Source organism: Leptonychotes weddellii, chromosome 4 (assembly GCF_054177405.1).
Source record: "Leptonychotes weddellii isolate Sample4059 chromosome 4, ASM5417740v2, whole genome shotgun sequence".
Lineage (NCBI taxonomy): Eukaryota > Metazoa > Chordata > Mammalia > Carnivora > Phocidae > Leptonychotes > Leptonychotes weddellii.
Genome location: NC_138372.1, coordinates 45,403,245 through 45,416,759, shown reverse-complemented (window position 1 = coordinate 45,416,759; position 13,515 = coordinate 45,403,245). Strand labels below are relative to the sequence as shown.

Below are 13,515 nucleotides of genomic sequence, written 5' to 3'. Positions count from 1 at the left end.
CTTGTAAGGAAGCACATACCAGGATGTGTACCACCTGTTGGCACCCACATTTTTCTCTCTTGGTCCAATTAGAGCATTTCTTAGAACTGATAAAGGATTTACTTTTCGAAATACTGAGAAGATTAAACACAAGATCCTAAAGCGTCCTCCCTCAAAGCACTGATAACACCCATCCTTTTTATTTATTTATTTTTTTGCACCTTGCCTTTCCCAATCAGAACCTCCACTTACATACGCAAATAAATTTTTCAAAAATTTAACTCTGCTTTTTCAATAGAGAAGACAAAGTAACAATAGGGTGAAAAGGGGATTAAGAAAGGAATACGTGTTCCTGTTTAGAGGTCATTTGAGAGGTGCTGCCTTTTCATTTCACTATGCAGAACAGGCTAAAGCAACAGGAACTCCTTACAATTAAGTATACATTCTCCAAAACCCAAATATTTGAAACACTTACAGATCACATCCTCTAAAATACTCATCTATCCCCTGCCAACAGAATGCAAATGATAATGTGACATGCTTGCAAAGTTAATTTCTCCAGTTTCTTATGTAAGGACAGATGGATAACAAAAGTTCTCTTTCTAAAACATATATTGAGAAAAATAATAGAGAACAGGCTATCAGCTGACTTCTTTTTTTAAAAAGCTCACATTCTTAGAATTAAAAACATTTTGCAAAACAGTACAGTGTTGATTTTACAGGTAACACCTTTCTCCTTTGTGAAAAAAATACATAAATATATGAACCCCAAAACAGCCTACTGGTAGGATTCCACAACCTTCTTTCTTCCATCTGGCTCAAGTAACTGCCATGAAGGTAAAATCTAGCAAGGCCCATATGTACATATAAAAAGTCAACAAGTTACACAAGACCTGAGCTTTCCCATAACACAATGAACCTTTTGTCTAAAACAAGGCAAAAGAAACAAAGTAAAAATGCATTCTTTTAGTCAGTGCTCAATAGTTTTAGCCTGAATGCTAACTCTGAATGCTGTAATATACACAGGTAAAACATGCCTCGAAAACAGCCTTGAAACAATAATGAATCTTATCACCAATCAAAGCAACTCACTAAATCAATGATCAATATCGATTTCTCGGTGCATTCATGCACCACACAGGTTGGTTACTTTTAAGATTAACCTTACCATCAATTACTTAAAGAGCTGGTTTGTTTCTCGCTCAGCTATCCTAGACAACACGACAAATTCCTAAATACAAAGCTACTAAGTTTGTGTATTCATGTGATTCTTTTTCCTTCATAAATGATCAGCAATTTGGTAGTACTCTTACCACTTCTTCTTAATTAGCAGGGGGTTCGAGAGGCCCCAGTAGGTTAAAAACACACCCAGAAGATAAGCAACAAAAATACTGCCTCAGCACCAAACTCCATGCTTTTTAAACGAGATCACTTGCCATTTACAATATCCCCTTTATTCCAGCTCTCACCCATCATCAAAAACTGCGATCTAAACATATCACAGAACTACCAACACCTCTGATAACACTACTTGCCAAAAGAACTGAACTTGGTGAGAGTCCTCTCAAAGCTACACTTTTCCACCTGAATAAAGGTGTGCCCTCGGACACGGGCAGCTTCTGGCTGTTCTGACTCGGGTTTACCTTTGAAAGCACACTGTCTCTCTGCACTGTGGCCTGCAACTTAAGCGGATTCGGGTATGGCCCCGCACATACAGAGGTCATCAGAAAAGAAACACACGAGGAAGTGGAACCACTTCTCACCATGGCACTTACCTGCTGCATGCACAAAGTATGCCAAATATAAATCGAGTTCCTTAACAGAAACCCCTATGTGATGGGGCTGCACACAGAGCCCTGGATTCGAGCACTGTGGGGACTTTACAAGGCGCTCGCCATCAGTACTTTCGAGCGGAATACCTTTAAATAAAATCACCATAACAAGGTCCAACCTCCAGACTTTATCTGCCTGGCGAAGGCAGTCAATTCTTCGCATCTTGCCTTTCTGGTCTGGGTTGGAAAGAACACAACATGGAGGCTTTTTCCCCGTAACTGTAAGAACAAAATCCTCTCGGTACTCAGGTCGGATATCTTTCCTTAACTTGGCCAGAAGTCGAGATGCCCACTTCTGCTTGACCTCTGGTTTTTCGCTTAGCAACTCATCCTTCACGGCTCTCTCTTCTTCTTTTGACATACGCTTTTCATGTTTTTTGAAGTATTTTCGTTTTCGGGCCTGCAGGTTGAACCATGTGTAGGCGAAGGCTCGGACGTGGGGCAGAAGTGCTTCAATGAAAGGATGAAATTCATCCTGGAGAAATGAACAACAACAAAACTGTAACTATCAAGAAAACAAAAGGAAACAACTTTTCTTCAGATGGTCACTTAGGAAAAAAAAAAAAAACAACGCTTATTTCCCTTGCAAGTTGACTCGAGCATTACAGTACCCAAATTACACAGAGGATGCCTATGGGAAGTCTGAGGGGGGGAGAAAGAAAACTGTCAGTATCATGTCTCACAATCTCAAAGAAGAAAATGGCTAAAAATTTTAAAATGTGTTGGTATTCACCAAAGTGCACCGGGATCTACTGCCGAGCTTAGGTCCCAAGTCCTTTAGACAGTAAGTGAAATGTATTGAAATGCTTACAATATATAATCTTAACCCTACTTCAAGAAAGGCACATCTAATTCTGCTGCAGCCTTGACCTCACTACTTGCAGTACACCCAGGGCTCGGCCGCCAGATTGGCAAATCCTAAACATCTAGATGCCAGTCAATGTTTATGGAAGTCTAGGAGCAAAAAAATCATCTCCACGATCAATGAAAACAAAGACTTTCCCTCTAAAAATACTGCATGGAGACGCTAATCTGTGTCTTAGGCATTTTGGTAACATCTTAATTCCTTCTTCAGGATTACAGTTGCATATAATTTTTTTTAGTCAAAAACTTAGAAAAATCTGGCATATGCAAAAGATGAATTTGATATTCTTCAGGCTGAAATAAAAGATCTACTTCCAAGACATACTTGCTGATACTATGGGAATGAAACAAAAAGAAAAAAAGGGGGAAAAATAACAAAGAAAAGCATACATGCCAGATAGTAAATAGAATGCGTCATTGTGACAAGAGGGTTGCAACTAAATACAGTTAATTTTGTGAAATGCCTTCGGTAATAATCATCCTTAAAAAAGAGAATCTTTATTTAATTTTTGAAATTAATATTTCAGGCTTTTTCTCACAAGGAAATAGAGAACCTGGTACATTTAATGTTTACGAGACTCCAGGAAAACCCTCACGGTTACCTCTTAAGATTCAAGTAATTTGAAAATAAAATTCAATTTAAAACATTTAAATTTTTCTTAGTGTCTTATGAAAATGTTTGATTCTTTTACTTGATACTTTCTTAGGAAATATAAATATAAAATCAAAGAAAAATTAAACAGTAACCTCCACAAAGCTTTCTGAGTACATCTAACTTCTGATTAACCAACCCACACTAATCTTACATAACTTCTCTCTGCCGCACAAAACCCCAAAAGATAAATTATTTACTTTCAAATAAATGAGGATAAGAAAACCAAAAAGATGCTTGATGACTTTTTTTTTAAAAAGGGTGTAGGACAGACAAATATTATAAAATACATTCTTTTTTGGTTTGTAATATCCACCTAAATATACACTTTGGAGGCACAAGTAACTGCAATGTCCAAAATATTATTACTATAAAGAAATTATTAAATTTTCAAATGTTCAAATGTTAACTGAGTGGTTAAAATTGGAAAAATATTTTATCAAGTCTGTTAAAATATTATAAATTATAATCAATCATCTAAACACTACATATGACTATTTTTTAAAGTACATATTAATGTAATATATAATAAATCACTTCAACAATTGACATTTATCTTTTTCCTCTCTGAACAAATTTTAGGCTCTGCATTTCAAATTTAGCTTTGAAAACTGCTCTTTTTCAATAAAAATCCAAAAGAGAAGTCAGTTTTTATAACGTGTGCATTCTTCAAGTGGAAAGGGAACAGAAAAAAATACTAGAATTATATTATTCTTTACCATAAACATTTTAAATTTCTGATGTTTAAGAATCTTTCTTATTGCCATACTTTAAAAGAGAGAAATAGTGGTGGTGGGAGGGGGGGCTTTTTCAAGTCACAGTTTATCTAATAAGGTATACGCCAAACCGCAAAGCATTTAAACATTACTAAATTCTGAGCTCATCCTTGAAATGCTCTAAAATACATAAAATTGGGGTTTGAAACAGTCCTTCACATTGACTGATTTTCTTATATACACAGGACATGCTAGGGACCAAGGCTCTGTAGTATTATGTTAAGAACTCCTGGAGTCTACCTTAACTACAAAGTGAGTTTTCACCAAAAGGAAGATTTCATTTTAAAATCTCAGGCCCATTTTATAAAGCGAAGAACAACTAAGTTCTAAACAATTCACATTTATGTTAAAATGTTATCTTATTCAAAAGCTTCATTGATATGAATAAACATTTTTTAAAAAACATTCTAACAGGGCATTTAAGTGTTTGAAGAGACTCCTAGTATGCTTCTCACAGAACTGCGAACTGCGTTCATTCGTGTTCAAGAGGATTTTGTTTACCTGCCAACCAAATGCCTATATATCTCATCATAAAAGCCCTCAAATGAGGCCAACTATGTCAACTAATCATTAAGAATAATATAAGTCCCCAATTTTGCATCAAAAGTATTTACAACTTATTACTCCCCAAAGGTTTCAAGAATGTGCCAATAAAAGTACACAATATTTTGTATAATTTTACTCACATGTACTATTAAAGAGCTAGTCATCTTTCTCAACTCACAATTAGAAATACTCCAGATCATCAAAAGTAAAGAATATCATTAACTTGTAGGAAATGTCAAGGCCCAGCATAAATTAATTCTAAAAAAAAGTAAGCCTCTATAAATCATGTTGCTGCACATACTGCCATAAGCTATGTAATATTTCAAAATATTCAGGAGATAATAAAGAATATTTTACATGTGTACTCAGTGTGAAAGTTATAGGCCACCAATGAAAACAAACCTGAAAACCTGTTTCAAAAGTGGTATGACTTTGAATCAGCTTCTTAAATGTTGATCTGTTTGTAAGTAAGCCAAGTTTAAGAACCACTGAACGCTGATATTGCTGGAACTACTTTCAAAGGTTCACCTATAAATTTCTACTGGGTTATCATTCTATGGCCAGGTAAATGATTTGGTTATGATATGCTTGTATGGACAAAAAGAAGACGTCTGGCATTTTCTTGATAAAGTTTTAAAAATTGCACACATGTAGATGGAGTTTATTCTTTCATTTAGAGTATTTCTATTACTGTGCTTACTGGACTTTCTTTAATGACCAATAAACTACCTAAGTTTTTCTTTCTAAAACTAGCTCTAAAGCTTTATAAGTATTCCAGCAAGTTAAATAAAATTGTAAATCAATTTTTAAAGGAAGAACTCAAAATATATGGCTCTCATTCACTATTTAGTGTGCAATTTCTTCACAAACTGATACACTGTTTCTTTTTACTGGTGTTTCCAGAAGAAGGCCTAGTGCGCGTGTATCAATCACACTGCCAAATATGTTTAAAAAAAAAAAAAAACAACTTTCTTAATGTGATAATAGCTCCTGAGCCAAGAGAATCCAGCTTTGTCAAGTACCTGACTATGCCCTGGGCCTGCATGGATACACAGGTATCCTCATACATGCACCAACCCAAAATATAAATTTATCTTTCGAGAGCTCACTTGAAGACACTCATGTGTCTGCTAAGGTCATGCCCCACTATTGCAGCACCCTGGTATTGTCTACAAGTTCTCTGTGCTGCAAACTTTTGCCAGAAAGAACTTCAGCCTTTGAATCTCAGCATTTCCACTGTAGTCATAACTCATTCAAATTCTCTTACACTTTGCATCTTATCCATATGCAATTGTGAACCTTGCCAGAAGTGGTTGGAAAAGTTTCATTCCATACTTCCACAAGTTACTAAAATAGGAACTTTGGAAGTTTGTTAGGGAAAAATAAAAAACTTTTACAATAACTAAAAGCAACTGCTATCCATTACTAATGCTAGGCCTAAATCCCAAACAGACCATTTCAACATAAAAGATGCATTTCAGAGTCTTCTGAGATCAAATAGCCAGTATTATTCCTGTTAGATATTGCAATAAGAAAGGATGTCATGTGAGAAATAAAACCAGAATCTAGAGAGGAAAGAAAAAAAATTATTGATACTTTTTAACCACCCATAAAGTATTCCGGCTAAACCGTTACCTCCTGCTAAATGAAAGCAGTAAGTGGTGGCAGGTTTTTTTAAGGGAGTGGTAAATAAACATTTTATATGAAGCATACAACTTCACGTAGGTGATTAATGGTCAGACTGCAATGTACCAAAACAGTATGAAAGCTTACACTTTTTTTCAAAAATTTTTTTAGCGCAAAATCACTTTGACTTCATGCCTTTTAGTCAAAGAAAATAAATAATATATTCAAAAGGGACCAGATTTGGAGCCGTGAAGTAGCAATATTTTGCCTAGGGGTGGTGCAGACAAGAGAGGGATGGAAAGGGAGGGCACGGGAAGGAGGGGCGGAGGGCAAGAGAGACCCACGCTCCGAGTAGAGTCGGAGGAAAAAGTTGCCCCCGTCCTGCGCGCGGAGCTGCCCGAGTCGCGCGGCGGCGGCGGCGGCGGGAGGCGGCGGGGGGAGCCGCGTCCGGCCCGGGTTGCTGCTCGGGCTCGCGGCCCGGAGCCCAACTCGGTCCGGAGCTCCCCGGCCCGCGGCCCGCGGCCTCCGCCGCTCGCCGCCCTGCGCAGCGTGGGCTCGTCCCGACAGCGAAACTTTCACTCGGGAAAGCGAGCGGGCGACGAGCGCCGAGGACGCAGGCTCCACCCGGCCGGCGCTGGGGGACGCGCGTCCACGCAGCCCCGCTCAGCCGAGCCCGGGGGCCGGCTCGCAGCCGCCCGCCCGCGTCCGCGGGGCGCTGTCCCGGCCCGGCCCCGGACGCCGGCCCGCGTCCCTCCCGCGGCCGGACCCCAAAGGCTGACAAACAATAAACAAAAGTAAGAGTTTGGGGAGGCTGCCTCGGCGCGGGCTCCTAGCGCGGGCCGTGGGAGCAGGGTCGCGAGTTCTCCCGCACCCGGGGGTTTCAGTTGCCCCGGGCGTGCGGGGTGTGCGGTGGGCTCCGTCGGCGGCCCCCTCCCCGGGAGCCGCGGAACTACAGAAACCGGCCTGCCGGCTGCAGAAACGCTGAGTCCAGATTTCAGCGTGTCATGGGCTGCAACCCCGCCGAAACACGTGCGGGGCGTCCGAAAACACCGCCGTTCCGCAGTCAATCGCCCCGATATTAATTAACGCATTAATAAGAGGGCGCCATTAGCCATGTGCCCACACAAATGGCCGTGCAAGAGGAATGCACCCGCATGGAAACAAAGTTACTTTCTTAAAGCTGTATTTCTCTCCCCCCCCCCACGAGCACACGCTCACACACACACACAGAAACACGCGCAGACACGGGCACACACTAAGACACATGCCCCGGGCCCGGCCGGCGCGACGGTGCCCGGTACCCCGCGCCCAGCCCCAGGTCTGCCCCCGCAACCCCGCCCCCCCCCACCCCGCCGCATCCAAACAGCTGCTTACCTGGGTGAGACAGAGCGGAGAATACATAACTGCCGGGCGGTGGGGTGTGCGTGTGCGTCTGGGTGTGCGGTTTGGAGGTGTGCGTGAGTGCGGGTGAGAAAGGAGAAAGAGGGAGAGAGGAAGAGAGAGAGAGAGAAGGGGGGAGAAAAAAAATCAAGCCTGCTTCTTGCGTTCACATTTCCAACTCGGCTCAACTGCAGCCAGCCAGCCAGCGCGATTGCCGCTCCATGAGCTGAACTTTAACCCCGCCTAGAGTTTCCCTACACTCCACTATACATGTCTACTGTACGCGGGCGTTAAAGGCATAGCGCACCCTTTCCCGCTCCCGCGCCCGCCCGGCCGGGTGCCCGCGAGCTGCCCGCGCGCCCGCCTCCGCCTCCGCTCTGCACCGCACCGCACAGCCGCCGCCCGCTCGCGCCGCCGCTGGGGGCGGGGGGGTGCGTGGGGGAGGGGGCGGCTGCGGCGCCGCGCGGCCAGCCGGGTCCCGAGCCTCCGCGGCCGCTCGCGCTCGCTCGCTCGTTCCCTCGCTCCCTCTCTCGCTCCCTCGCTCGCAGGCTCTCTCGCTCCCTCTGCCCCCCCCCGCCCCCGCTTCCCCGCTCAGCGCATTACTGGGTAACGCAGTGAGGAGCAGTTACAGACTGTACTCCCGGGCAGCTATAGGCTGCCACAGGATGTGCTTAAGCAAACAAAACTACTTTTCCTCATCCCCATCCCCCAAGCCCCGCCGCAGACCTTCGCGGACCTCGGTGGAGGACTTGGGCAACTTTGCCAGGTTGCCCTGCGCTCCCAGTTCACTGTGTGGGCACGTAGAAAACCGAGGAGAAGGCCGGGGGGCAAATTTGCATGTATGCAAATTTTAAAAAAATCAGACCTCCTAGGTAACTTTTTTTTTCCCCCTCTGAAATGCGGTACGGCTCAAAGCATTGTAATCTCTCCAACGGAGCTTTCTGTGGGAATAGATCGTCGGTAGAGGTAATTATGCACAAAATCCTGCAAACTTTGTGCAGCTTCAGTCCTGTGGCATTCAGAAGCGGGGGTGGTGGGGAATAATTTCACACAGAAGAGTCACCGGATTTGGGGGGTGAGGGGGGGTGTCTGGAGAAAAGGAGGCGGAGATTAATGAGCGTTCTCCCTCCCAGGACTGTGAAACTAGTGGGTCTGAACACAGACGCCATAGAAAAAGTTCTATCACGTTTAGAAACAACAGTGGTTTAGCTGTGACATCTTTTTCTTTTTAGGAGGAAAAAAAAAAAAATGTGAAAGGGATGTCCCCTAAGGGAAGAGAGATATTCTGGTCCACAAAACGCGTGCCCAAAACTGGACACAGGCTCTCATTACCGTCCCTGTTCCTGGGACACCTCTGGAAGGGTGCCTTTTAAGAATCCCCTCTTTTTTCCTCCCCCAGGTAACCGTTCTTAAAATGGAAAAGAGCTTCCTGCAATTATTTTAGGTTTGCTAAAGTATTGTTTTGGCAGAAAAGGGGGGTGGTTTTTAGGGTTTGGCAAGTTGCCAATAAGCCTGCTTTTCCAGTTTTTTTAACCTCATATTTTTTTTTCTCCAGGCTTTCTTCCCTGATGGAAAAAAGAAAAAGAAAAAGAAACCAAACAAACAAAAAAAACCCTTCTTCCTCCTGACCCCCAGCCCATCTCTTCCTCCTCCTCTTCCTAACTCTAGTTTGCAGCCTGCTGCACTTGCGAATCCTTCTCAAAATTCCAAAAGGAAAGATCAGGGTGAAAGGCACTGGCACACAGACAGGGGAATCTGCACCTTGGGAGAGGTTACATAGCCAGAGAGCCTCGGAAAAGAGGAAACTCCTGTAGGAATGCCCACTCTGCACGTGAGTGTGAGGTGACCTGCTAAGGCCACTCTCATTCAGACTACGCTCCTCCACCGCACACACCCCCCCTTTCTTAAGTAAGGGGCAAGAAAAATGTTACTGGAGAAAGCAAAATACAGTCCTCTGAAATATTCTGCATCTGTCTAAAATCATTTTATGCTTGCTCTCCAGTTACTTTATGGCTAAAATAATTTCTGAATGCTTGAGACCATCTTCACACACCCTGCTCCTAAATATCCTTGGAAATCTCTCAAATTATTTTTTAAGGGGCAAGGGGAGATAATGACTTAAATCTTTAATGAGAGAGTCCCATTTTCCCCAACTAAACAACTGCTTTTCCTTGGTTCCTCTTCAATTTCAGTAGAAGAGAAATGTCCTAAAAGCTAAGCCGAGTTACAGAGACAACTTCCCTGGCCATGAAAACCTTTGCTGGGATCTATAACTTCAACTCGCTCCAAGTTTCCTCGATAGAAGTTTCTGGCTGACGGTCCCAACATGTAACTGAGGCACAGTGAGAAGTTATTGTTCCATGTGTACTCTTGGGAAGCTCTCTTCCAGAGCAGATTAAAATCTTTCTTTTGCTGTATTAAAAGATAGACTTCACATTTGCCTCTTTCCAAAACAAGAAAGATTCTTACTTTTAACTGAATCTCAAGAAAAAGAAAAGGATTTTTTTTTAAAAAAAGGACTGGCACATCGCCCTGGTTTTTAAAAATAGGGAAAAGTAATTTAATGCTGATATTTCTAGTTTAAAAACTTCTTTTGTTGCAGCAGTGAATGTGCCCGCGATTTCCAGCTTTCTGCGGTTAGCAATATTATCTTAAGTAACTTTTGGCGCCCTTCGTAAGACTTTTGGATATGGGACGATTGTTTGCGCCCTCTAGGCAAGGGCTGGATCCAAGTTCAGCACCAAAGCCCTTCACATCCGCTCCTGCTTTCTCTCCTATCTCCGCCAGCTCCCGCTCCCTCCCCCGCGGGATGGGGTGGAGGGGGGGAAGGCGGGGGAAACACCACAAAGCACAGTTCCAACTACAGCCTTTGGAAACAAGACTGAGAAAAATACAGTAGAAGAGTTACAGTTACAGAAAGGCTTCTGGTAACTTTCTCTCCAACCGGCATAAATTTAAACACACACACAAAGAAACAGATGTTCCTCAAAGGGCAGTCTGGGGGTAAAAAACATTTCCAACTCTTTCCCCTCTTCCCAAGTTGCAAAAGTAAATCCTTGTCCAGAGTTCACAAAGACACTAAGACACTTGAGAGAGAGCAGGGGTGGAAGGAGGAGAGAAGGAAGAAAGGATAGTAGAACAGTTGTAGGAAACAGGTGAAGTACAAAAACTAGTTTACTGCAATCATATAAATGACCCATTGTTAGGAAGGATAAACCCCTTATTGGAAATAACCGCTCCAATCATTTATTTTGCAAGTGCTAGGAGGCTGCCTTGAAATGGGATTGTCTTTGCGCAAAGGAGGCTCCTGTCATGCTCTCTGCTATCCATATTCTTCCTGGCACAGAGCCCAGCCTTGCATTTACTGTGTTTTATTTGCAGAAATGTTACCTTGCCAGCTTTAGTGAAATCCTCTTAGATATATAAATTACGTCAATAAGGTTTCACTTATATGTACAGCTCAAATACCTCTCATTTTGGAGGTTACTTGATAGGAAGATCTTATTAATATGATTTAGATTTTAATGCCCAAAGCAGTGAAGATAAAATTGGGGTTCGTAAGTGACAATGCCATTAACTCTGTAGTTCTTACCAAGCCTAACTTTATCACTAGCATTTTCCAATCTTTTTCTCTAGTTTTTTGACCTACTGGTCACTTGTGTGCAGATTTTTCTTAGATGCATATAATACTAAATTGAATAATGTCACTGAACTGAGCATCCAAGTGGATTTTAATGTCAAATTTCCAAACCAGATTTGATTAAAAGGCCTAAAGCCCTGGGAAATAGCTCGATGGGAATTTAATCCAAAGATGGGAAAGAGCCCATACTATATTCCATTCACTTCCCAACAGAATTAGGTGTCTACAGTGCTCAGAGGGAAGGAAGAGATGGATATGCTTTAGTCAGAGGCTGCCAGTTACTGTCTCCAAGACAAGCTACTGCAGTTGGTTTCCACTGGACTGGTATCAAAGACTTGTCCAAGAGGCCAGACTCCAACTAAGAGTTAGCAAGTCAGCAATCTTCCACACACACCCTCTACAGGGGTTGTTGTGGTAACAAGAACAAATGTGAACTTGGCCAGTCTTAATATCCTATTTGCTACTGATCATATATTTAAAGAGCAGAATTCAAGAAAAGTGGAGACAAAACACTCTCTCCCCCTCTTCCTTTCAAATGTATAAAATAGCTGTCAGTCCACCTGTGAAACATTCTCTCTCCCTTAAAACTGTTGTTTAGAGTTCAAGAAGAGAGGCATGCCTATTCCTTCAAAGTACTTGAAAAGTCAAAGCTTCTAAGACAACCACGGAAGTTCTGCAATGCTGCGTATTCAATATGTTACTTCCCAAAGCTCAATACCGTCCTGTAGTTCAGGCAAGTTTTTAAGCCACGCATTTTTAAAAGTTGAATCTCCCATTCCACAACAGTTAACAGCTTCCCTGAATTTAAAATATAATAATGCAAAGTTAATATTTATCTAGAAGAATTTTTCTAACTTTTTCTGGAAAGGCAATTAAGAAGGCATTACAATTCATGCAAAAATTCCCCAGGTTTTTTTTTTTTTCTTAAACTCAAAAACTCTTTCCTATTGTGCTTGCTAAATCCGGAAGAGCTTGTAGCTTTGACAGCTTGAACCACACCATCCCCTTCAGAGCCGCAGAGAACTTCAGATCTTTTCTGCCCCGCCCCCTCTGGCTACTGAGAACCACTGTACACCCAAGCCTCCTCATGATTGGATAAAGCTTTTGTCAATCTCCCATGTTGTCCCATTGATTAGAGGATCGAATCGTCAATTATTCTCCGGGTCCAGACATTTCTTTTCGAGTTAGGTTGACTGCTGAGGCCAGACGTCTTTTTACAGAACAGAGCACGTACAGGATTTTTTTCCCCCTTTCTGGAACCGAGCAAGCGCTAGGAGGAAAAAAATCTATCAAGCTCAGCAATTTTTTCAAATCTCGGGGAAAGAAAAAAGGAAACCCGGTCTCTGATGCACATAGCAAAAAAAAAAAAAAAAAAAAAAAAAAAAAAACCATCCACAAAGCTACATCTTTAAAACAAAACCATCACAATAGACATTCACCCAGCAATCACTTAAATGCATATGCAAGCCAGAGAAATTTTAAAGTCCTAGCCATTTATACAAAATCATTCTACCATTATTGTTGTTTATAAAACACACATCGTATAAACGCAAAATAGAAAGTTTAAGATGTACCACGTACCATTGCAATGTAAAAAGAGTACGTGAGAAACTTTAAAATGTTCAGACGAATTGCTTCATTTGTTGTCCCCCTTTTTTGGCATTAAAAAAAAATCTAAATAAACTTGGAACCGTTGAAAACCCGGAAGAGATTTTTTTTAAAGCTGTTGGCCAATTGCAGGCTTCTTGGAGATTTTTTTTTTTTTTAACTCCAAATCAGAAGGCTTTTGCAATTGCAATGCGCGCTTTCTGCCTCTCTCACTGTCTCTCTCTCCTCTTTTGATAGCAATCCAACCCGGGCTGGCTGGTTCTCAGATTCTCTCTGGTTTTGCCTTGTGTGCTTTGGATTGTACGAGACTTTGCAGAAGTTGCAATCGATTCGCAGTCCCTCTCTCCTCTCCCTACCCCCTTGTTTATTTCCGCAATCGCTGCAATTTGCATAGTAACCACGCACGAGGCGCCGGCGGCTGCCTGCGGAGGGGGCCGGGAGGGGGCAAGGAAAAGGCCTTGCCCCCTTCTCCCCTCCTCCCGTCTCTCTCCCCGCCAGTCTCCTCCTCCCCCACGGTGCGTGGCCAATGGGAGCCCCGGCATTCAGCGCAAGCTCCGGTCGGGACACCGTTCGGAAGAAAAGCCCCTGTGTTACTAGGCCCTGCTCGCAGGA

General features: G+C 42.7%; 1 protein-coding gene and 1 long non-coding RNA gene across 18 annotated transcripts in view; one reads left to right on the top strand and one right to left on the bottom strand.

Moving 5' to 3' along the window:
• The window catches only part of NFIA (nuclear factor I A), a 368,371-nt gene extending 355,352 nt beyond the window's left edge, over window positions 1-13,019 (bottom strand). For 2 of the 17 annotated variants that reach the window (XM_081816982.1, XM_081816992.1), the window contains exons 1-2: window positions 7,650-8,299; window positions 1,755-2,286 (exon numbers count right to left, since the gene is read on the bottom strand). In XM_081816982.1, coding sequence (XP_081673108.1) covers window positions 1,755-2,286; window positions 7,650-7,676 — 559 coding nt within the window. In that variant the 5' untranslated portion in view covers window positions 7,677-8,299. Of the gene's footprint in view, window positions 1-1,754; window positions 2,287-7,649; window positions 8,310-12,876 lie in introns of those variants that run through there. The other 15 variants (XM_081816986.1, XM_081816995.1, XM_081816984.1 and 12 more) reach the window with 14 other exon arrangements.
• On the top strand, window positions 8,312-10,275 carry LOC145721047 (uncharacterized). The gene is made up of 3 exons (XR_014144518.1): window positions 8,312-8,621; window positions 9,211-9,486; window positions 9,848-10,275. It is a non-coding gene; the product is annotated as an uncharacterized LOC145721047 (long non-coding RNA).
• Window positions 13,020-13,515: the final 496 nt, after the last annotated feature.